The following is a 25,870-nucleotide window of genomic DNA, read 5'->3' as shown; positions in this document are numbered from 1 at the left end:
AACTTATGCGAGGTGGAGCTCTACCTATTACATGGTTGAGAGGTTTCTAGAACAAGGCGTGCAAGCCCTGGGTAGGTAGCTAATGGAAGACTAAAAAGCTCAAGACATCTGCAGTCTTAACACAAGGAAAAATGAATCTGTACATTACAAGACGTTCTCTTCTCATCCCCCTGTCTATGTGATGTTACCATCAGCAGCAGGGAAGTCCTATTTCCGTCTCCTTTAACAACTTTGTTCTTAAGTCCAAAAAAAAAGTATTTGCTGATTTTTGGCCCAGCATGGTGGTGCACGCTTGTAATCCCAGCATTCGGGAGGCGGGAACCAGAGGTTTGCAGACAGGCTCAGCTACATAGTGAGGCTCCTTATAACTCAGTGACACCCTGTTTCAAAAAAATATAAAGACTAAAAAAATAGGACCTGGGATGTAGCTCACAGATAGAATGGCCCTGGGTTCCATCCCCAGTACTACAATAAAAAAGTATTTGCTGATTTAATTAGGTAATGCTTGTTACATTGGGGGACACCAAGGCCAATGCTCCCCATTTTATTCTGCATCATGATAAAGTAGCCTCTGTTCTCCATAATAGTAACAACACCTGCCTGCCATTCATTCTTTCCTCCAAATGATGTTCATGAATGCCCTCAACAGTGATCTGGGAATTTAGCCCCAAGTCCTGCTTTAACTTCATTTTATTCCAGTGGGTCTCAACTGGGGGCAATGTCGCCCCTCAGGATACATTTAGCCATGTCTGACTGTATGTACTGATTTCGTAGTACTGTGAATCATGCACAGAACCTCATGTACAGTAAGCAAGCAGTCCACCACTGAGCTATAGCCCTGCAGATGTTTTTCATTGTTAGAAGTGGGGATTTGGGGATGGTACTGGCATCCAGCAATAGAGGCCAGGTATACTGCTCAACATCCCACAATGGATAGACAACCTCCACAAAAAAAAAAAAATCTACTGGCCTTAAGTGACAGCACTGCTATTAAGAAACTAACTGGTTATACAAGAAAGAACAGGAATCATCTTGTCCAAAACAACCATCTGAGGACCTTTTGGGGATTTTGAGTTTTATTTCTGGGAGAAAGCCCTAAGACCTTTCAACAGTAATGCTGCTGGAACTTTTGTCTTCCACATTGAGCCTGGACCACTCCCCCCCTTATGTGCTGCATATAAACTACTCTCATATCCTACTATTTGCAGTTGAGAATACTTTTATTTTTTTGCAGTTCCTCCACTTCTCTCAATTATCCTTCTTTACTTTTGAACATTCTATATAGAGCCTAGTTACCAATGTGTGGTCTCTGGACCAGCAGCATCAGCATCACTCAGAAGGAGTTTCTTCTACATGCACAATCTGTACCCCAGTCATACCTATTGAGTTAAAACCTACCTTGTAATATACTCCAGGTGAATTTTACACACATCAAAGTCTGAGGCCTGCTGCTCTAGTCTAAAGCAGTGATTCTTGGATGTTGCCATGCATTAGAATCTTGTGGAGAGCTTTAAGAAAAAAACGATGTCCAAGTTCCACCCCCCAAAGAGGCTGATGTAATTGAGCTGAGATCCGCCTGTACACTGGAATTTCTATAGCTCTCCATGACATATTTTTGATACTGGATTAGACCCAGGGGCATTATACCTCTGAGTTACATACCCAGCCCTATTTTAACTTTTGAAACAGGGTCTCACTAAGTTGTTAAGGTTTTTTTTTTTAAAGTTGCTTAGACTGGCCTCAAACCTATGATCTTCCTGTCTCAGCCTCCTGAGTACTGGGATCTCAGGTCTGTGCCACTACAGCTGACTCTCCATGACATTTTTTTTTGGTGGTACTGGGGTTCCTGGAAACCCTTCTACCTCCGAGCTACACTCCCAGACCCATTTTTAATATGTTTTTAAATTTGGAAACAGGGTCTCCTAAGCCAGCGAGGCTGGCTTCGAACCTACGCGATCATCCTGTCTCTGCCTCCCAAATGCAGGGATTACAAGCGTGTGCCACCATGCCTGGCTTCTCCATGATATTTTAATGTTCATCCCAGGTTAAGAACCACCACTATGGGTAAATCATCCTTGTTGTTGCTAGCTTCTTTTATTTGTACATGTCAGTGCCTCTTTAAGAAGCAGTATCATATAACAGTAAAGAGCTTATCTCTGGGAGCTGGATTAAACACCATGAGTTCAAATTCCAACTGTTATTTACTGATTGTAATCTTGGGAAAGTTAGATCTCTAATGCTTCAGTTTCTCTAAATGCAAATTGGGCAACAATCTCATATGATAAGGGTTTCCATCCATCAGGGTTCAACGAGAGAAACACAACCAGATTCTATACAGCTTTATTAAAGAGAATTGGCTTATGCAATGGTGAGAGGGCTGCTTATCAAATTCAGTGTCCAGCATAGAGGCAGTCGGGAAGAGAAGATCATGAGTAGGCTACAGCTCCGTGGGTACCAATGGTAGCTTGTCATCTTAGGCATCTCCTAACTCTGAGTCACCTAAGCCTTCTTTTCTTCTACAGGCCTTCTGGCTGATTAGGTCAAGTTCACCCAGGATAATCTCCTTTTTGATAATTTAAAGCCAACCGATTAGGAATCTTCATCACAGCTACAAAACCTCTTCACAGCAGCATCCAGATTTGTATTGGGTTGAATAACTGGTATAAGATGTGTGTGCAGCAAAATGGTCTTGCTTCCCTTTCCTCCACTCACCCTCTGGGGAATAACCCTTGTAGTCCACTCTAACCAGAAACTAAACTCCCTACAATGGAACCTTTGGAATGCAGTCCACCCAGCTTATTCGACATGCCAAAAGCCATCAGAGTTAAAGTTCTTACCATACTTCATTCACTGCAAACAATACCTCACTGATGATCAGTATTCAGTAAGTGTGATTATCGTCCTTGCCAAGCCATGAAAATTTATAGAGCCAAAGATTTTTAAACAAAATTGTTTTGTTCATATAATGTATTCCAATATGGTTACATTTTCAATTTCAACTTTATATTGGCTTATATTGCAGACAAATTGTATTTTCCCTAACCAAAACCCAGTTATTAGTCATTAAAATGTCATAGATGCTTAATAGTCAGTAAGAAATCTTAATAAAACCTTTAAGGAATAAAGAAATAATACATATGCAAAACTAAACTTCAGTTCTAAACCTTATACAGAAAGTTCTTTTTTTTTTTTTGGTACTGGAGATTGAGGCCAGAGGCAAGGGGCATGTTCCTTATTTTGGAACAGTGTCTAAGGCTAGGCTGGCCTTAAACCTGGGACCTTCCTTTCTCAGCCTCCCAAGTACTGGTACTCCAGGTGTGTATTACCATGCTTGGCAGGAAGGAGCTCTTAACAGCAGCACCTTTCAGCATTAGAATGAACCTGACACTTTTAAAATCAAATATACAATCAGCCAATATTCCTCATGACTGTGAAGGTCATGAAAAACAAAAGACAGAGAAACTGACACAGACCAGAGAAGACTGAGGAAACGTGTTAACTAAAAGCAACATGGTTTCTCCAATAGAATCCTAGAGCAGAGAGGATAGCAGTAAAAAAACTGGTGAAATCTAAAGTCTGCAGTTAACATTAGTGAACCTATATACCATTGAAATACTAAAATGTTAACGATGATAAAAAAGTAATGTAGTGAGGGCTCATGAACACTTTATACTGTCTTCACAATTTCTTTGTAAATATAAAATACTAAAAAATTATAAAGGCTATTCAAAATAATGAACCTGGTACATGTGCCTAAGAATTTTGATAAAAAATAGTAAGGTCCAGTTATACAAATACTGAGAAAGCTCTCATTGATCCTGAAGTAAATCTCTGGGTAGAGCCTCATCCCCGACTTTACTATTTTAATGGTCCTGAGCATTAAGCCCAGAGGCATTCTACCTCTAAGCTACATACCCAGATCTATTTTTTAAATTTATTTTTTATTTTGAAACAGGGTCTTACCAAGTTGTAGACAGCTTCATTAAGTTGCTGAGGCTTGAACCTGTGGTCCTCCAATAGGTCACACCTGGCTCCCAACTTTACCTCTAAAAGAACAGATTATATCCCTAATTCATGTTATAAAATTACACCTTCAGGAAGCCAGGATACCTTAGACACAACAGAGAACCATGTGCCTAGGATCTTTATTCAACTCCTTCAGACTGAGTAAAAACAGAAAATCCCCTGTTAAAATTTCCAGCCGAGCGTGGTGGTGCACTTATGTAATCCTTGCGCTTGAGAGGCTGAGACAGGAGGATCACACAGGTTCAAAGCCAGCCTCAGCTACTTAGGCTCTCAGCAACTTAGTGAGACCCTGTTTCCAAATAAAAAATATAAAATAGGTCTGGGTGTATAGCCCTGAGGTAGAAAGCCCCTGGGTTCCACCCCCAGCACCACCAAAAGAAAAAAAAAAAGAAAGAAAATTCCCCTCCAGTTCACCATCTCAGAACTCAAGTATTGAGGAGAATGAACTTCATTTCTTATACAGTAGATTTTCATGTGTGGATTCTTCTGTCCCTTTGCACATCCTGTCTTACTCTTACCACATATGGAAGCAACGAAGCTGGTGGCAGTAAAACCTCAAGGCCTCCAACAGGCCAAGATCAGGAGGGATCCCTTTCCCTGGGAGGACTGTGGAATATCCTAACACTTAGTTTGAAAGAAAACTAAAACAGGTGCATTGTTGAAAGACCATCCTTGGAGCCGAAAGGTTATACCATTTCACTGGGCAAAGGCCTTGGGTCTCTATTCAGATTCCTCTTTTCTACTCGAGTATGAAATGACCTATTTAGGTATGTTTTCAGGTAGGATTTCAATACTGAAACCAAAAGAAGGATTTAGAAAAGTAAAGAAAGAAGGGAAGGAGGGAGGGAACGAAGAAGAAAAGTGGGTATAGTAAAACCTGCAGTATCATTCCTAAGCAGCTGTGCAGCACCTGAAAAATCTTACTATTCCCAAATATACATATTCTATTACACATACACATATATACATGATTACACACACACACACACACACACACACACACACCCCTAAGTGCTGAGTTCTCTACCACTAAGTCCTTTGAGGAAGAACAAAAAGTAATTGTTAAACTATTATAGAATTTGTTCATTTGTTTATTCATTTATCAAATCTTTCATCCATTTATTCATCAAATAAAGGAGATACTATAGATGAGCAAATAAGGTGACCTAACTGAGGTGGGTGGGAGGGGGAAGAGGGAAATTCCTTCATGTACATGATGTACATTCACAATCATGTCAAAGTCACTCACTAAGCCAAACATGAGAAGGAGGGAGGGGGAGGGAAAGGGGCAGGAATTGGGTAAGAGCTAATTGGGTGATGTGTGCGTGTATGCCTCCACCATCTTGTATTCCACTAAGATGTATGACTACAATGCACCAATAAAAATGTTTAAAATTTTTTTTGAGTACTAATAAGTGTTAAGAACTATTTTTGGAGCTGAGGAAATCAGAGTGGACAAGACAAAGTTTCTACCTTCTCAAATGTTTAAACATTACCAAGCAACAGTGATAAAATATGCATTAAATATATGTATATCTAGCTGTTATATAGCCAGTTATATGTATTGTCCCATTCATTCCTCAGAGAAACCCTATAAGGAGAGAACATTTTTACTCCCAATTTTTAGATGAGGATCCTGGGGCTTAGCAAGCTCAGGTAACTTACCCAAGGAAAGCAATAATGCACAGACCTTAATCCAGAGATGGTAATCGACTTTGCACACCTGAGTTAACATAGTTCTGCACATTTAGTAGATGTCAACTGTTAAGTCTCTACTGTGATGACATAATATGCTAACTCAACCTAAACAAACATAAATGTGGCTCTTTCCTTCTAGTGTAAAAGGACTCTCAGGCGTTCTTCCCACGGCCCATGGGTTTGGGAAGAGGAATGCCCTTGCTCTGTTCTTGGTCCTCATTCCTCATCCCTCCTTGTCACATTCCTGGAAAGGGAAGAGCAAAAAGGAAATTGCCTTTCCATCCCACACACAGCTGTTGGAAGGAGGCTCTGGCGGGTCTCGGAGTCCTCCAAGAAGAGGGGACCTGGGAGGAGCTGTATCCTGCTCCTTGCCCTGGCTCCCCCATTTTTGGATGAGCTTTGTCCACCTGTCACCAGGCGCAGCTCAAGGTCAGGCATTGGCTCCCCGTCACAGCCCAGCGAGGGCTCTCAGGCCCAGGTGGATACCCCGGAGGCAGAAGGAAGACATGGAAACATCGGGTAGCAGAGTAAACGCTGGACTGTGCTCTCTGAGCAACAGCCTTTGGAGACACCCCAGGAGGCAGCTGCCCAACTGGCAAGGCCCGTGTCAGGCAGCTGTGCACCCAGGAACAGGGAGCGGTGCACAGAAGGCAGAGCGGTGCTGCACCATCTGTCTCCCACCCGTGCCAGCCTCTTCGCTTCAGGCAAGTTGGGAGTGGGAGGCGTCAGGAGAGAAGTGACAGCTCACCAAGCCAGCCACACGCCACAGCTCCCCTCCAACAGTTTCTTCCTCTAAACATTTAGACTCCTTCACCACTGCCATATGGCAGTCGCCAGTGGGTACAGCACCAGAATTATGAGTTCGGGCTTGGGAGTTAGAAAACCCTAGGTTTGAATTCTGCCTCTCTGCTGACAAGTATGGATGATTCGGGGAAGTTAGTTAATGGTCTGTCTTTGACATTCATTTCCTGTCTTAGGAAATGATAGATATGATCATTACGGCTAACGGTTATTGTATGAAATTCAGGAATATTTATTTATTTTCATGTGGTACCAAGAATTGAACTCAAGGGTATTCCTTCACTGAGGTTTGCCCCTATACCCCTTCAGTCTTTTTTATCAAAAATATTTATTTAATATTATTTTTTACCATTATCAATTTGCTTAATTTTTTACGGGTCTAGGGATGGAACCCAGGGGCATTTGACCTCTAAACTACACCCCCTGCCCTATTTTTTATTCTTTATTTTGAAACCTGGTCTCACTGAGTTGCAGAGGGCCTCACTATGTAGCTGAGGCTGTCCGCGAACCGCGATCCTCCTGTCTCAGCCTCCCGAATGCTGGGATTACAAGCGTGTGCCACCACACTCAGCATCAACTTCCTCAATTTTAAAGCACTGACTAGCCCAATTTATTTTTTGTCAGAATTCCCACACTAAAATGTCTTGGATTTAATTTTTTTTTTTGCAGAACTGGGGATTGAACCCAGAAGCATTCTACCTCTGAGCTCCACCCCATCCCTATTTTTCATTTTGTATTTTGAAACAGGGTTTCACTAAGTTGTGAAGGACCTCAGTAAATTGCTGAGGCTGGCGCGAACCTGTGATCCTCCTATCTCAGCCTCCCAAGTACTGGGATTGCAGGGGTGCACCAGCATGCCCAGCTTGAATTTAATAATTTACTCTTAGAATCTGTATTATCTTATAATTTAATTGGTACATTGTAATTATACATCATATGGAGGTTCAAATTATTACAAACATAAATGCACAGAGCACTTGGTATATTTCTTTCCACACCTCAGCCCTTTTTATTATTTTTAATTTTGAAACAGGTTCTTAATAAAATGCTGAGGCTGGCCGGGTATAGTGTGCATGCTTTTAATCCCCATGCTTGGGCGGCTGAGATAGGAGGATCGCACAGGTTCGAAGCCAGCCTCAGGTACTTAGTGAGGCTCTCAGCAACTTAGTGAGACCCTGTTCCCAAATAAAGTATAAAATAGGTCTGGGAGTATAGCCGGGAGGTAGAAAGCCTCTGGATTCCACCCCCAGTATCACCAAAAAAAAAAAAAAAAGAAATGCTGAGGCTGGCCTTGAACATAAGCCCCTCCTATCTCAGCCTCCCAAATACTGGGATGTTAGGTACTGTGCCCAGCTTAAATTTAATAATATTTTAAAAGTGCTGAGAACAGAAATTTTACTTTATTTATTTATTTATTTATGATGATGGGGATTGATCCCAGGGATGCTCTGTCTCCAAGCCACATTTCTTGCCCTTTTTATTTTGGGGTTTGAAACAAGGTCTCACTAAGACCTGCAATCCTCCTGTCTCAGCCTCCCAAGTACTAAAATTACAGGAGTAAATCACCACACCCAGCCAGGAATTCTTTTTTTTTTTTTTTCAGGTCCGGGTGGGGATGGAACCCAGGGGCATTCGACCTCCAAGCTACACCCCCTGCCCTATTTTTTATCCTTTATTTTGAAATAAGGTCTTACTGAGTTGCAAAGGGCCTCACTAAATAGCCGAGGCTGCCTATGAACCATGATCTTCCTGTCTCAGCCTCCCGAATGCTGGGATTACAAGCATGCGCCAGCACAGAATTCTTTTTAAAAATGCAGCAGGCATTAAGGGAAACAAAGCCTTCTGCATGCTGCCTCAAGTATTTAAGTATAAAACATCTTTCTTTGGTAGGTGACAGGTCTCATCTCAGCGTTTTCGGAAGTAAAAGAATAACAGAGTTTATGACACATTTTAATGTACATTCAGAGGTTCTGGAAATGTTGGGTAAAAAAAAGATTCTAATTTAGTAGATCTTGAGTGGCACCCGAGGTTCGGCTTTTCAAATTAACTCACACTGGTAGTGATGATGCTCGTCCTTGGATTGTACTTTGGATTGCTTTTTTTGTGGGACTGAGGATTAAACCAGGGGTGTGTCTATCTCTGAATTCTGCCTACAGCCCTGTTTTTATTTTACTTTTTTAAATTTTGAAACAAGACTGCTAAATGCTGACCTTGAAACCGTGATCCTCCTGTCTCAGCCTCCTTTGGATTCTCCTCTGAATAGCAAGGGTCTAGAGGACAGTAAGCAAGCTCTCTCACTCACTTCTGCAGGCTTCAGTTTTCTCAGAAGCAACATTTTAAAAGTTTATGTGGATAATTTTACATTCTTCTCATTCTACCATGTTGTGATAAGTTATATGCAAAAATGGCTGCCAACACACACACAGCTCCCCCCAACACACACACACACACACACACACACACACACACACACACGATTTTCTTCTCTATGTAACTCTACATTTCTCTCCATAGAAAAGGTGGAGACCCTCCCCTTGAACTTGGGTTGCCTGTGTCTTAATAGAACTAGGAGAATGTGGCAGAAATAAAATGGTATGACTTGTAGGTCTAGGTCTTGGGAAATCTGACATTTTTTTTTCTTTTCGCCTTCTTGGGATCAAGCTGCCATGTGAGGAAGAACAGCCTAGACTTTTGAAGGAGAAGAAAGAGCAGCCTGCCAGCATCAGGCTCCTCCACAGCTAAGGTGCCAGGAACATGAGCACAAGCATCTTGGATATTCCTGATCCAGTTGAACTCCTCGCCTTATGCAGCCACACAGGGGACCCAGCCAAGACCTCATGTAGCAGCTGGACCACCCTGAGCCCATTCCACAGAATTATGAAAAATAACAAAACATCATTGTTTCAAGCTAGTATGCTTTCAGGTAGTTTGTTGCATAAGCAACTGATCTGATATACATGTTCTACTCATATAAATGATAACAGATTTTTTTTGTATGTGATACTGGAGATTGAACCTGGGGCATTCTACCTCTGAGCCACACTCCAGCACTTTGTCCATGTTGTTTTGAAACAAGGTCTTACTAAGTCACCGTGTGCTGGCCTCAAACCCGTGATCCTCCTGTCTCAGCCTTCAAAGGTGTCTTTTTTCAGGTGTGCACCTGGCAGATAATAGACATTTTAAAAGCCAGAACATTTGGAAGATTCATAAAGAAACATGCCACTAACCCAGAGTCTACAATACCTGCTGAAAGCTGACTTTTACAGTCTACAGAATTCTTAAGCCCTTCCTTCCATATTCAATTCAAATGGACAAATATTTATTTAGGTATAGTGTGAAGGTGAGGAAAGATGAGGATGAAATTCCAAGAAACTTGCAATATATTTGAGACTGCAAGCATGTTATAACAAAAACAATTAGAGGATGCACATCACTTAATAATAATGCACAAAATATATACTTTAAACTCAAAATATTTTAGCATCAACAAAATTCCACAGATACCTTGAAGGAGCTCAGTAAGGTATTCTGAAGTTATCAGAGAACAGTTCAATGAAGGTGTCACAACTAAAACCTGGATAAATGGAGGGGAACAATGAAGTATGGAATGGTTGAGTAATGCTATTCATAATTTCTGTACATAAGTGAAATAGCCCTATCAACGAGCCCTATATAGAAATTGAGAATTTTAATTATTTACTATGGCATATGACACACATAATTTTACTAAATTAGTAATTGTGGGGATAGAAAGATATTGCAGGATATATGCTAGAGAAATAGAAATAGAATGCCAGAATAGAATGTAATTCAGGTAAAAATTGTGTGGGTATAATGTTAAAGCCAAAAGATGGCAATATAGGACTTTGAAGGTGAAAAACAGACAAAATAGAATTAGGAAGTAAATGAAAAGAATTTGATATATGCAGTGATTATCTTTAGCACCCTCAAACACATCCCTGTTTTAATGTATTTCATTTGGAAACTATTTTATGTTTAGCAATTTTTATTGGTAATGTAAAATTGCAAAATTAAAATTTCCCCAAAATAACCCAGTAAAATCAGTTTGGTGATTTCTTATATCTTAAGAATAAGATAAGATGTCTTATATCTTAAGAATATAAATCTTATATAATAAGATTTCTTTATATCTTAAGAATAAGATATAAGCAAAAACATAGTTATGCTCATTTTTATAATATTCTTTGTAAGTATTTTCTATAAGGAAATTATGTACTCTCTTTTGACTACTAGATAATAAAGAATTAGGTTCATGTTTTTGAGAATAGTATTTTCATCTTGTAAGTACCATCTCAAAAATCTATTTATTCGTGTTACCATTTTGTCACCTCTTTTTCATAAAAATTTAATTAGGAATGAACACAATCATGATATATTGGTAATCTGAGACCTCATACTAATACCTGGTTTAGATTATAGTTCCAACCAAAAATCACAGTTGAGCATGGATGTATTTGCAGAGAGATGAAAGACTGGCTTAGTAATGGTGTGATACTCCTCTTCCACCAGCATTGATAACACAGGTATATGCTCAGCACTGAAGAAAGTCTTCAAATAAATGAAAGTCAATATATGCAAGCTTTCTCAAAGATAATCTTGAGTAGAGAAAGCAAGAAGAAAATATAAGAGTTTCTTCCCTCTTCAATCTCCTGTAGTTAAATATTCCTTCAAACATTTTCATTTATCCACTTAACAGTGAAGATAAAAGACCAATATTAGTAAATATTATGGTAAACTAAATGAGTAAAAGGATATTCCTAGGGGAAATAACAACTAATACATGCATAAAAATGCTATGTGATTGTAAGGATGCTGAAGAAAACTACAACTGAGGAAGAGCATAACTATCTTTACAGAAGAATTAAAGTTGGAATACTATAGTAATACATGCATTAGTGTTTTTAGCAACATAAGTCATAACAGCCAAATTACGGAACCAACATAGGTGTCTATCAACAAATCGATGGATAATGAAAATGTGGCACATGTATAGAGTGAAATTTTACTCAGCCATAACAAACAAAATCATGTCATTTGCAAGAAAAATGGATGGAACCAGAGAATATTCTGCTAAGTGATATCAATCACAGAAAATTAAAGGTCAAATGTTTTCTCTTACCTGTGAAAGCTAGAGAGAAAATAGGAAACAAAATAAACTTTACATAATTCAAAGAGATCAGTAGAATAGTGCAAGGGATTACAAAATTATGGGATATGTACACAATGTGTTAGGGTCCGAGATGCGCCCCCTTGCCCAAATAACGAAGGACTCACCAAGGATGTAACACACAGGCAGAGTTTTATTGTGCTGCAGCTCTTTGTACTGGCTAGCCAGTGGTCGAAGCTCTTTTACAAGCCCGCCTGTGGTTTGAGGAACTGTCCGGGTGGCTACCAGGGAGTGCCCTGGCCGAGCCAACGTCCAGCCTCACCAACAGAGAGCAAGTGGTCAGAGTCGACCCTGAGCACACTTCAGGCTCTATATTTATAGCCTCTGGAGGGGTGGTTACACACGTCACAGCCCGCCAAAAAGTAGGATACAATCAATCAAATAAAAAGGTAAACAAGTACAACCAATGATTTCAAAAGAAAGCACACACACACTTGAATCACAGCAAATAGTTTTAAAGGACAGCCTTTCTACGTCACCGCCCGCCGAGGAGTGACTTTCTCTTTCATGCTTGGTTACTATGGTAACCTTCAGCTCGGCCCATGAGTACCAGGTGTTTTCTTAGATAAGGCTGTGGCAGGCTTGGGACTCACTTCCAAGAAAAATAGCTTCACTCTCTTAACTACTTTATACTATTTAAAAATATCTCAAACTTTAAAGAAACAACTCCTAGCATCAAGAATTTTGAAAGAAAAGTCTATCCTTAAAATAATTTCTAATAGTAACCTAGGTTTTTAAATTAAAACAACTCTTAACATTAAGGTAGCTGGGGCATAAGCAAGCAGTTTCACAGAAGCCAGAACTCAGACAGTTATCATAAGCAGGAACTTACAAGTTGTACTTAGACCTAACTTTATATTGGCAAGTGGGGTTACCGAAGCAGAAACTTGCAGTTTTATTCTAAGTTAATTCTATATCTTCACATTTTAATTTTATAAGGAGAGGGGAATGTCTCCTCACAGCACTCTTACATGTTTTTGTTACTCTCTTACTTCTACAAGGGTCCTACTTTAATTCTAATATCCTACTTTCTTATTTCTAATAGATTCCATATACTAATATTGTCAATATCTTAGATTCCTCTTCCTGCATTCCTTCAAATGGAATTTTACTCAGCCATAAAAAAGAGCAATATTACATCATTTACAGGGAGCTGGATGGAACTGAAGAACATTATGCTAAGTGAGATTAGTCAGTCACTAAAAGTAAGAAATCAGATGCTCTCCCATATTGTGGAAGCTAGGGAGAAAAATGGGTCATAGGAGGAACTCTAGACAAAAGAAGAGAAACCATAGATGAGCAAATAAGATGACCTAACTGAAGGGATGGGGGGAGGGACATTCCCTAATGTACATGATGCACATTGACAAACATATCAAAGTCAATCACTAAGCCAAACATGATGTTAAGTTGGGTCCTGCACTCATGTGACTTTGTGTCACATGACCTCTGCAGGGCAAGGGAGGGGCTGAAACCCCCGCGAGAATTGGGCATTCCCGCGAGTAAACCCTCCTCTCGCGAGATGCATACCTTGAAAAGGAGAGCCCGCGTCCTCAAGCTTCGGACAGGCGCGCGGGCCCCACGGTGCCTCGCCCTGATCCCCGGGAGAGCCGTGCCATTAAACTTTACATGCCACGTGTACCGGACCTCTCTCGTGTTTTTCACACTCCGCCGTACGCACATTATTTTTATTTTACTCGCATTTAATTTTTTATTTTACTTATCACATGAGAAGGAGGGAGAGGGGAGAGAATGGGGCGGGAATTGGGGAAGGGCTAATTGAGTGACATATGTATGCCTCCACCATCTTGGACCCCATTAAGATGTACAACTACAATGCACCAATCAAAAAATTAAAAAAAAAGAATAGTGGAAAGGGGTGGGTGAGGGAGATGGAGAGGGGAAAAAGAAGAACTGTGTTCATGTTCAAAGCTAGCACCGCCCGTCTCACTACTATGTACAGGGAGGGTGGGTAGCAGAGTGGGATTTGAAGGGAAACACAGCAAGACCTGTGTGCATGTCTGAAGCTCGGTACGATGCATAAAGAAAGGCATAGCTACAACTGCCACAAGGAAGCACAGTGAGCAGGAAGAATATCTAGGGAAATTTGTAAGAAAAGGTTCTTCCCACTAGGAGACACTGAGCAAAGGACTGGACTGAGAAAACATACCAGGGAAAGGACACATCACTAAAGTCATGAATAAGAAAGCAGGGTAGCTATTAAGATATAATGATCATATAGAGACAAAAGCAATAGAATCCAATAAATCATCAGAAGAAAAAAAAATATATATATATATATATATATATATATATATATATATATATATATATATATGTGTGTGTGTGTGTGTGTGTGTGTGTATATGTAGTTCCTGGAGCTGGCTTTTTTGGGGTCTGACTGCCTGGCTATATTTCTTGAGTTGAGGATATGAGTTCTGAATTGGGAAGGGGAGATGGTTTCCCAAGAAAACATACTAAAGACGCGGGCTTTCCAACCCATTAGCTCCATTCAGTCCCCTGGGAGGATTGTGTTCAATTCCATCAGCAATTTTCTGTAATAAAGGAAAACAATCTTCTTTGCTGAAAGCAGGCCAGGATAGTGCAAAGCAAGGTCCTCCTCAGAGAAGGATCCTTTCAGAACAATCCACTTGCGGGGGGCGGGGGGGGGGGGAACCTCCTGCTGTCTCTGTTTGCTTTGCAAAATACTGACTTTGTCTGTACTTTGTAACCCAGAGGAGAGGGGAATAGTTTGTCTAACTTGATCTCCTCTCTGTAATTACAACATACTTCCCAGATGTTAACTTTAGAAATCTACTTAACTGAGACCGCAAAAAAAAAAAAAAACCCTCAATTGTCACCTTTAAAATCTTTAGAAAACTGGAAAGTATAATGGAGGAAAACTACCAACAAGGAGTACAGACCAGTGTAGTTTGAAGTGTCAGTTACCATGGGTTACACTTTCCTGATGTGTGTAGGAAAAGCTGAGAAACTAACCAATAGGACTCCTCAGGGGTGTGTGCAGCCCTGCAAAATAAAGCACTCTCTAATCCGGGCATCTCACAGTGGCGCCTTCGTTTTATAAGTATTTGGCCATAAAATCATCTCAGCTACTGAATATAAATGGAATAATCAATAGTATTAATGCGCCTTAATAAGACTTTGCTTTATTTTGTATACGTTCAGTTCAAGCCTTAGCAATAATAGTTTCTATGCACAGTTAATAAGATCAATGTGCACAATTAATTTAATAAGGTCTACTGAGTAGAAGCAAATCTTTTAGGTAGTGCTTCTAAGCCTTTTGGGGCTGAGAGTTGGAGAGTGAAAACATCTTTGAAAAACTGAAGAAAGTGATGGGGCTTCCCCCCAAAAAATAATGCTTAAACAAATAAGAATTTCCAGCTGGGCTTGGTGGTTCACACTTGTAATATCAGCATTCAGGAGGGGGAGGATAGCAGTTTGAAGCCAGCCTCAGCTACTTAGCAAGGTCCTGTGCAACTCACTGAGAACATTTCAAAATATAAAAGAATAAAAAATAGGGCTAGGAGTATAGCTCAGAGGTAGAATGCCTCTGCGTTCTATTCCCAGTACCGCAAAAAAAAAAAAAAAAGAATTTCCATTAACTATACAGGAGTTTCTGGATCTCCTGAATCGACTGTTGTAAAGCCCTGTCATATCAATACTGGAGAATAAAGAGTAACAACAGTAACATCTCAGGTCTGCATAGCACCAGGAAGAAAAAGGTTAATTTTCATAGTTGATACATGCATACCTGATAGGTACATCTGAGCAGTGTGTATTGACACAATGGCTTTAGTAAAAATAAACTTTTTAAAAATTGTTATAAAATATGCATAATGTAAAATGTGTCATTTTAGCCATTTTTAGTTTTGGGTTTTTTTTTTTTTGGTGGTATTGGGGTTCCTGGAAGCCCTTCTACCTCCGGGCTACACTCCCAGACCTATTTTTACATTTTTTGGAAACAGGGTCTTCTAAACCAGCATGCACGGCTGGCTTCAAACCTGCGCGATCCTCCTGTCTCTGCCTCCCACGCGCGGGGATTACAAGCGTGCGCCACCACGTCCGGCTAGCCATTTTTAGTTTATAGGTCAGTGCTGTTACATTTATTTATCTTGTTGTGCAATTAATCTCCAGAATACTCTTGTTTTTTTGGTACTGGGGATGGAACCCAGGGGCATACGACCTCAAAGCTATACCCCAGCCCTATTTTGTATTCTTTAGCTTGAAACAGGGTCTCACTAAATTGCAAAGGGCCTCACTAAGTAGCTGAGGCTGTCCACCAACTGCCATCCTCCTGTCTCAGCCTCCCAAAAGCTGGGATTACAAGCGTGTACCAGCACGCCCGGCTTCCACTTTTATTCTGCAGAATTGAAATGGTAGCCAGTGTGGTGTCATGTACCTGTAATCTCAGTCTTGGAAGGGTGAAACAGGAGGATCACAGGTTAGAGGCCAGCCTCAGCAAGTCAGAAAGACTCTTGGCAACTTAGCAAGACCCTCAGCAAATTAATAAGACTGTGTTTCAAAATTAGAAAAAAAAAACTTAAAAGGGATGGAGGAGGAACTCAGAGGTAGAATGCCTCTGGGTTCTATTTCCATTTCTACACACACACACACACAAATCTGAAATTTAGCACCTAGAAAATAAACCCTCATTTTCTCTCCCCATAAACTCTGGCAAACAATATTCTATTTTTTGTTTTTTATAAAATCAACATTTTAGGTCCCTTGTATATGTGGAATCATATAGTATTTACTTTTTATGACTAGTTTATTTCACCAAGCATAATGTCCTGAAGGTTCACCCATGTTGGAGCATGTGTCAGAATTTCCTTCTTTTTAAACCATGAATAATATTCCATTGTGTATGTATAAAGTTAGTCCCTCATTATTCACAGTTTTGCTTTCCACAGTTTCAACTACCTGCAGTCAACAACGGTCTAAAACTGCTAAATGGAAAATTCTAAAAATAAATAATTAAGAAGCTTTAAATAACTCATTAGAGAACATTGCAATAATTGCTCTATTTTGACATTACCCAATGTTGTTAATCTCTTACTGTGCCTAATTTGTTAAAGTTTATCATAAATATGTATCATAAATATGTATGTATAGGAAAAACATAGAATATATGGAGTTTAACACTATCGGAGTTTTCAGGTGTCCACTTGGGGTCCCTTGGATAAGGGAGGACTATATACTACATTTTGCTTATCCACTCATCCACTAATGGACACTTGTGCTTTTATAAATGATACTGCTATAAATATGGGTATACATATGCTTCTTCAAAATCCATTTTCAATTCTTTGGGAATAAACACAAAAGTGCAGTGGAACAATGACTTTAATACAGCAATTCTATTGAGCATTTTGAATGCGAGGAACACTAATACCCAGCAATTCTGAGTTAGGTCAAAAAGGCCTCACCAAAATGTGAAATTGGTGGTTCATTACCAAATCATACACACAACAGACAATCTTCGATACTTAGTCTATAGTTCACCTCTACTCAATTGCACAAATCTCCCTTTTAATTTTATTCTCTATTTTATTTTTAATTGTATAAGTGCAAATTATTTTTTAAAATATTTATTGGTGCTTTGTAATTATACATCACAGTGAGATTCAGAGGAATACATTCACACATGCACACATCACTTGGCGTGTTTTTCTCCACATCCTCCCTCCCCATTCCCTTCCCTTCTTTGCCCATACATGTTAGTGCGATTGGTAATGATACCTTCATGTATTGACATAACACTTGAACCATTTTCTTCCTCAATCCTCCTTTTCCCCTCTCCACCTCTCACATCCCTCCATAATCCCCTTCCACTATTCTGCTGGTCTTTCTCCTCACTAAAAAGATACTAAAGACCTTTTAAAGTCTGTTAGAAATAAGTGTCTCAACTATCTCTTAAGAGCATTAATTCAGAGGAAATTTATAATATGAATATTGGTGAAAGAATATTTTATGGTGAAGAACTGTTAGAAATTTATTTGAGAACTATCTGTGCATGTGGAGCTCAGACTAAGGGGACATAATTTCTTACTCATTCTCTTCAGCATCCAACATAATGCTGATTAATGAAGCTGAGTGTAATCAAGAAGCTTTCAAAATAGCAGGGATGTCCATACCCTTAATTATCATGTGGTAAAGAAAATAAGCTAAATATTTAGTTGAGTAAGTAGAATTTTTACTGAATGTAAACAAGTAGAACAAGAATAATTTTAAAGGTGAAGCTAATTAACATTACATGTTAAACATGCATCAAAGATGTCTGTGGTGTTGCCAAGAATGAGCAGTCACTCAGCTCATAATGATGGAAGTCCTTTTTGAGCTGAGGACAAGGGTTATTGGCACATGGCTCTCTATTATGGGTGGTTTGCCTGCCAGATGGTACCTGAACCCTACCCCTTTACCACTCCACTTCTGAATCTTAATTTGTACCAACTCCATCAGAGGGAAGATGAGGCCCTAGGATGAAGGAAAGAGACCCATTTTGTCCTGGTTATCAGAATGACTGGAATTTTAATGATGTCTTTTTCGGGCCACCATCAGTAAGTTCTAGAGTCACAATAGCTCTAACAACACAGCTGGCCAAAATTGTTTTTATCAAAATAACCTCTTCAAAACACCATATGCCCATCCACATTATTCAAAGTCAAACCTGAGTACTTGGCCTCTTTCACCCCAAGCTACTGTGCATTCAGATCATTAGTAACTGGCTTCAAATCATACTTCTTTTGTAAGTATCCTTGATGATTGCTTTGCAACTCTGCCTATGCACACATTCTGGAGCATTATGTCTTCTTAGCAACCTGAAAATTCTGCTTGTTTGCTTATGGCTATACTCCAGTACTTTGAACATTCATAAAGTATACAGGGGTGATTTGATCTTACAGACTCTCAATGTTTTTTGTAATGGAGACCAAGTCTACAGTTTATTTCTCACACCCCCTAGAGCTTAGTATAATCATCTGCATGTTAAAGCTATTTGATAATTTAGGAAAGTCACATCTAGAAAGACTATGGAGCTCATTATCAAATGTCCTAAAAAGTATTGGCAGATGAGTGCTCTTGAGATTATGACACAAACATCTCTCCTTTTCTCACATAAGGACCAGTCCTGATGCTAAATCATTGCCAATTGTGGTAAAAAAAAATAGATTTCCTAACCAACATCTAAGGCTCTTCACAGCTACTATCTACTGGGTATTGTTAAACTGGTTGTCTCTGAGGCCTTTTTGACTCTAACTTTTTGGAAGCTTAGCTCACTTAGTCACTAATATATCAGCTCCATAAGAGCTGGGCCCTTGTTTTCTTCACTGTTGGGTCTTTTTTTAAGGAAAAGAATTCCTTATGTATTTATTCCACAAGCATTTGTTAAGGCAGAGTTCTCCATTAAGAGAGTTCTCTAGCACTTGACAATGAAAGCCAAACCTCTTCCCGTTATCTCATCCCTCCAGCATCCTCTTTGCTGTCTCATCCCAGTCAGCCTCTAAATATGCTCAGAATCTACTATCATAGAATAAAATGTTCATTCGTTATACAACGTCATCTGTAGATCAGTTTAGAGTACTACTTTACCAACCACGCTTCCATTTTGTACTCTGAAACCTCAAAATGGAGTACCCTAGAGGTCCCAACCTATAACACAAGCTTTTAGTCCTCTGTTCCTTTCTCAATAAAGGAATGGTTTGCTGAAATAATTTCACTTCCCCCTGAGGAAGCTCTCTTTAGCCTATCTCCTCTTTATCTTTTAATTTCCAGTGCAGGTGTCATCTCTGCCATGAAGTCCTTCCTGGTACTCCAGTCAACAAAGCAAAGTGTGGCTCTTCTACACTTTCACTTGAGCCAGCACTTTTCCCATGACATTCCAGCCTGACATGTCACAGTAATTAGAAGCTCTGCTCTATGCAAGTCTTCATCATTACCTTCACCCCACTGTATTATAATGATTTGTTTTTCCCTCACTGAACATATGTGCAATGGTTTGGATTTAGAATGCTCCCCTGGCCCTCATGGAAACCAGGCAGCCATGGTAGAGGTGGGACTTGTTTGCTAAGGAGAGGATCACTGGGGATGTGATCTCAGAAATTATATATGGTTCCTCTTCTCCTCTTTCCCTCCCTTATTTTCAGCCTCTGTGATGAGGAAGCAAAGCCTTGCTGTCTTCCTCTTTCTGCTTCCTGATATCATGATTTGAGCTCTGCAGACCTGGCCTGACATGGAATGAAGCAATGAAATCTCCATAAACTTTTAGCAAATCAATCTCCCTTCCTTTAAGTTCTGTGGTCAGTTCTTTTGTATTGCAACAGTGAAAATGTTGACAAAGACACTGAAACTTTGAAGAGAAAGTGTGTGTGTGTGTGTGTGTGTGTGTGTGTGTGTGTGTAGGGTGTGTTGGGCACTGAACTCAGAGACATTCTGCATCCAAGCTACACCCACATATGTTTAATTTTTTATTTAAAAACCGGGTCTCTCAAAGTTGATGCAAGCCTCACTGAGCTGCTGAGGCTGGTATTGAACCTACGATCTCTCTGACTTAGCTTCCCAAATACTGAGAGTACAGGCATGTGCCACCACGCCCAACTTGAAAATTGTATTCTTAGTTTTTGTTTTAAATTATCATAGAGTAACATTTACTTCTTTTATTGCATGCATAGGGTTGTATGACCATGACCACTGTCAAGATGTAGAACACCAATCAAGACATATTAACCAAGGTGCTGTTTCTCTCTCCCCTTACTCCTAACTCTTGATACACATTGATCTGTTCAATGGCACTATAATTTTGTCTTTTTGAGAATGTCATATAAATGGATGTGACCCTTTGAAACTATGTTGTTTTACTCATCACAATGCCTTTGATATTCATCATTTCATCGCATGTAGTCTGTTTCTTTTTATTGCTCAGTAGTATTCCACTACACGAATTTAATAAAGTTTATTTATTCATTCACCCACTGAAGGATATTTGGTGTTTTTAGTCTGGGGCAATATTTATACAGTTGTACAAACATTCATAAAAGAGTTTTGTATGAAATGAAGGTTTCATTTCTCTAGAGGAAATAATCAGGAGTACGATCATAACAGTTTTGCACAATGGTAAGGTCTCAATAAACATTTATAGACCTGAAATGAATGCATCTTATTTTTCTCTTTTTTAAAAATACACTAATAATGGATCCAAAAGAAAGAAACTTCACAGGATAGAAATGTTAAACTCCTTCTTAAGCAGAATAAAATTATATTATTTGCAGGACAATTGATAGAACTGGAGAATAATATGTTAAGTGAGATCAGCCAGTCTCAGAAAGCCAAGGATCTTATGTTACCTTTCATATGTGAAAGGTAGAAAGAAAACAGGAAATAAGAGGGACTTCAAGATAAATGAGGAAAGAGACCAGTAGAATAGTGGAAGGGAGTTAGAGGAGGGAGGTGGGAAGCAAGAAAAGGAGAAACCACAAAAGAATCAAGCAGTTTAAATAATGCTGTGTCCGCATATGATACTATCTCTACCAATCTCACTGATATGTATGGGAAGTTGTGGTAGTTTGTATCATTTAGAACATCACTATGATGTATAATTACAATGCACCAAAATTATCTAAAAAACTTCCCCTTATCCTCCTGTACTGATACCAACCCCTCTTCCCAAATCTTAAATGCATCATTCTTTCTATTGGAATATTAACTGTAGAAATATGACCTATAATTTTGACTCAAACACACTGAACTTCAAGGCTTGCAAATGAGACTGCTAATGAAAAGCCCTACTCTCACCATTAGTAGTACTAACAATAAGAATCACAGAAATTATATTATTGGATGAGCCAGGTACTATGCTAGGAATCATTCCTATAGTAATTTGCTCGTCCCTCCCACCCCTTGAGGTACTTGTTCTCATTTGACAAATTCAGTGCATGTCCTTTAATGAAACTAACAAATTTGCCCAAACTCATACAGCCCATAATCATTGACATTACCAAGGTACACACAGAGGTCAGGCTGATTCCAGAAAGCATGGTCCAAACCATTTCATGTAGTTGATTCACCAGGCAGAAGGACCAGCTGCTCTTTCTTTGATAAATAGCAAAACAATAAAATCTTAAATTGCTTTAATTTTGAAGAGTTATGAGTCATGAGGAAAGTAAACCACTTTCCTCATATCAGTCTTATGATAGCTCCTTCGAATGAGCCATGAGACACATGGATGGAGCGGCATGGAGACCCTCAGTCTGAGAAACAAGGACTGCCTAACTGGAGGACAGACTAAGGATTTCTGATCTTCCCATGAAGCCAGCAGCTCACATTCCTGGTGGCTCTCTGCTAATGATCCTTCTGCATTGAGTTCTGAACCATATTTACTTAGTACCATACTTGAGAGCATCATCTTCTAAAAGCCTGAGGTAAAGGTATAATGACAATTGTTTTTTATGTTGATTTATAAACATAAAATCATATTTATATATAAAAGCAAAACAACTAATATACTAACTTGGATCATCTAATAACTATCAAATAATTGAGTATATACCTGGATAACAATGAACTTCAGTTTTCACAGATATATCTAGCACTAATTCTAAAAACAGAAGACACAACATGACTTTTCACTATATGCATGGAGTTAATACTATGGGCAAGAAAGTACTGAACAAGAATTCAGTGGTTTGGCCTTACTATTTTGATTTCAAACATTTATGTCTTTTGCTACCTGCTTTCTCTACAACCCATAAACAATATGCTTCAGTGAGCTTGGAGATGAATATACTATGTTGAATGTTACTGTCTGGGCATGATAAGAGGTATAAATAACAGGTCCCATGTAATAAGTGGTTACTTTCTATAGCGCAAATATTCCATTATTTCACCTATGAAATATAAAATATATATGCTACAAAGAAAAGTTACCCAACAAAATTATGTCACAGGCACACAGTAGCTTTGGGGAAATCACAGTAGCTAGTTTCAAAATATCAGACTCATGTGTTTTAGTCCCAGAGAACGACAGCACCGATTTCTAAATATTCCTTATAGCACAGGGCATAGCAGAAAGAGGTTTCACTGGCTCTCTTCTCAAAACTGATCTAAACAAATAGTGCTCCAAATAGTTATCGTCATGGAAAATTATGGCAACTCTAAAATATATTTGGCTCAAAGTCCCAAGTAGTAGAAGTCAAGGGGGATGATTTTTATGAATTTGGAGAGCTTCCGTTAACCTTTGGCAGTTCCTCTATACATGGACCTGCACATAATGTTCTTATTGAAATGTTTAAACACTCAGTACTTATACAATATACTGAAAGAATATCATTTAAACAAATTCATAAGTGGCTTATAATACACAGTGCCAGTGATTAATGAGAAAGCATTAAATAGCAGAACGACTGGAAACCTTCCAATCAGCGTTCCAAAGTGGGTGCATCACTGATGAATTTCTCATATTTGAAAGTTAGACAACACCAAGAAAAAATTACATATTTATAGAAATCATAAGCCACTCAGCAACAATCGGAATTTTTCTATAAAATTGCACTTTTTCTCCAAAGAGAAAAAAAAAACTTATTTATCGAGACATTGAACATTGAGACAATTAAATACACACCAATTTGCATAGCCAGCATAGCATTTTTTGTTTAAGATATCAAAACTTTTCATCCTGACAGATACATTTGTCACTGAGAAGAGACCATTTTCAGAGAAAATAAACAGCACAATTCAATTCCCCTTGCAGAAAGTGCAGTCAAAAGTTTACTGTGAATTATAGGCTATTATTATATCACATATCTGAACAAGCAGCTAAAATCAGTTTCTCTTTTCCCAAAAGTGCCTCTGGACCTTTATTCTTTAGGAAATAAACATCCAAAGTACTGTTTGGCTTTGTCCATTGGTTTTACAGGATATTTCTGCCTCATTTCCAATATTCTCTCTAAGTATTAGGATTTTCTGCACAAAACTCAGAAACACCTCCTCATCTTTCCATCAAAGGCACCATTCTCATTTAAGTGTGAGACATAGCTTTCGATCCTTGTCTAAACAAATTCACCCTACTGAAAAGCACACACGAATCTCAAAACGCAACAACAACACCCTTGATATTCTTATTTGAAGACCATTACTCACTGGCAAATATGTTCTCCTTCATCTTCAGCCGCCTTACCAAAGCCCCAGGGAATGGAGAAGGTCTGCCAATTTTCTCCTTCAACGTCCTCCTCCATGGTAGGAAGCCCAAACAGCCCACCTTGTGCCTAAAGATGGAAAGAAAGGATCCTCTTCTTTAGTCTTTTGCAAGAAGAATGAGTAGATCATAACAAACAAATGCTATCCAAGAAGAGGGAGAGAGAAAGAAGAGGAGGAATCAATACTGAGAGGCCAATCATATTTCATCACTCAGCTACTTAGAAACCAGATATGCTTAAACAATCACGTGCTTTGAGGGATTTGAGGATGCAAAAGACAAGTAGCTCAGTCTTCTATAAATTATTAACAGGGACTTTTTTTCTAACTATGAGCAAACGAGCATAGGCTACTTATTTAAGAAAAAGAAACAGTCAGGCTTGGCATAGGACACAAAAAATGGGTAAGTCCAAAAAAAGAGCTCTGATCTCAGTTCTGCCTCTGACACCCCTGAAAGAGAACAACTCACATAGCTAAAATATATTAAATCCATAGCACTCCTTCAAAATGATCTTTCCATGGATTTAACAAACTTTAGACATAAGTAGTTTTATTGTATGTATTTGGGGAAGATTTTTAGTTATTGTTAAATTTGGCTACTCAAGTTCATAAAAACTTGTTTCTATAAATCATATAATGTCATATTATATTAGCCAATCGGCACAGTGGCACATATCTGTAGTCTCTGTACTTGGGTGTCTGAGACAGGGAGATCATAGGTTTGACACGAGTCTCAGCAGCTTAGCAAGATACTATTTAAAACAAAAATTAAAAAAGGCCAGGTGTATGGGGGGAGCAGGGGCTTAGCTCAGAAGCAGAATGTCTCTGCATTCAATTCTCAATACTGAATGAATAAATACATAAAATGTCATTAGCCATTCTTCTTAATAATATGAATGTACTGGTTGGTGTGGTGGCATGGTGCATGGCTGTCATCCCAGGATTTGAGAGGATTAGCCAGAAGGAAGAGAAGTTTGAGGTCAGCTTTAGCAACTTAGCAAGACCTTCATCAATTTAGCCAGGCCCTCATTCATTTGTTTGTTCTGTTTTGTTTAGTGTGTGTGTGTGTGTGTGTGTGTGTGTGTGTGTGTGTTACTGGGAATTGAACCCAGGGTCATTTTTACCTCTGAGCTACACCCCAGAACGTTTTATTTTTTATTTGAAAACAGGGTCTCACTAAATTGTTGAGAGCCTTGGTTGGTTTCTGAGGCTTGTCTTGATCCCACAACCCTTCTGGCAAGACCCTCTTTAAAAAAATTAAAAGAACTATGGGGCTAGCTCAGAAGTAGAGATCCCCTGGGTTCAATCCCCAGTACCAGAATATATTATGAATACATTTATTAACAAAGCACTATTCACCCTCTTGCCCCGATTGCTTTACCAGCAAGATACTGTTATCTTGTCTATATGTCCAAATTATTTTTGGATTTACAATATTTGTTTTTGTATTTTATTCATTAAACGTGAATAAAAATAACTACAAACATAAAAAATTGAAATGATATTCCACTGGGAACAAAGTGGTAGTTTGGACATTTGCCTCTGATGGAGATGAGGATTTGCTAGTCCCCACTGCAGAATCCACCATGGGATATTTGGCGCTCCAAGCTGGCACGAAGCCATTTGCGTGCACTTCTCACAGCCCTCCTCGGTTTCAAAGCACTGCTTAACTCCCCCCCTGGCTTTCTTGAATTTCATCCAAATTTGCGATTTAACACATCTACCTTAAAGCTGTTTGAAGGCTGCCAATTTCAGTGCTAGATTCTATCCAGTAATTTAAACTCAGTGGGAAAAATGCTGATCCAGAAAGCATTTATAGAGCATCAGCTTCCCATGACAGGTGACATTTGCAGCACACTCTACTGGGTAATATGCAATGCCTCTCTTGTTCAAGACCAGGATCTTTTAACTTTAACATTACTGACTTTGGGGGCTGGATACTTCTGTGATGCG

The 25,870-nt window shown here is 39.1% G+C and overlaps 1 protein-coding gene across 1 annotated transcript in view; it reads right to left on the bottom strand.

The window, feature by feature from the left end:
- FRMPD4 (FERM and PDZ domain containing 4) overlaps positions 1-23,976 on the bottom strand; it is a gene marked incomplete at both ends in the record, with an annotated part of 883,159 nt that extends 859,183 nt beyond the window's left edge. The window contains one exon of the mRNA XM_080718734.1: positions 23,864-23,976. Coding sequence (XP_080574860.1) covers positions 23,864-23,958 — 95 coding nt within the window. The remainder of the gene's footprint in view (positions 1-23,863) is intronic.
- Positions 23,977-25,870: the final 1,894 nt, after the last annotated feature.

Source organism: Muscardinus avellanarius (assembly GCF_963383645.1).
Source record: "Muscardinus avellanarius genome assembly, chromosome: X".
NCBI classification, from domain to species: Eukaryota; Metazoa; Chordata; class Mammalia; order Rodentia; family Gliridae; genus Muscardinus; species Muscardinus avellanarius.
The sequence above is the reverse complement of the archived record's forward strand: the minus strand, read 5'-3'. Positions and strand labels throughout refer to the sequence as shown.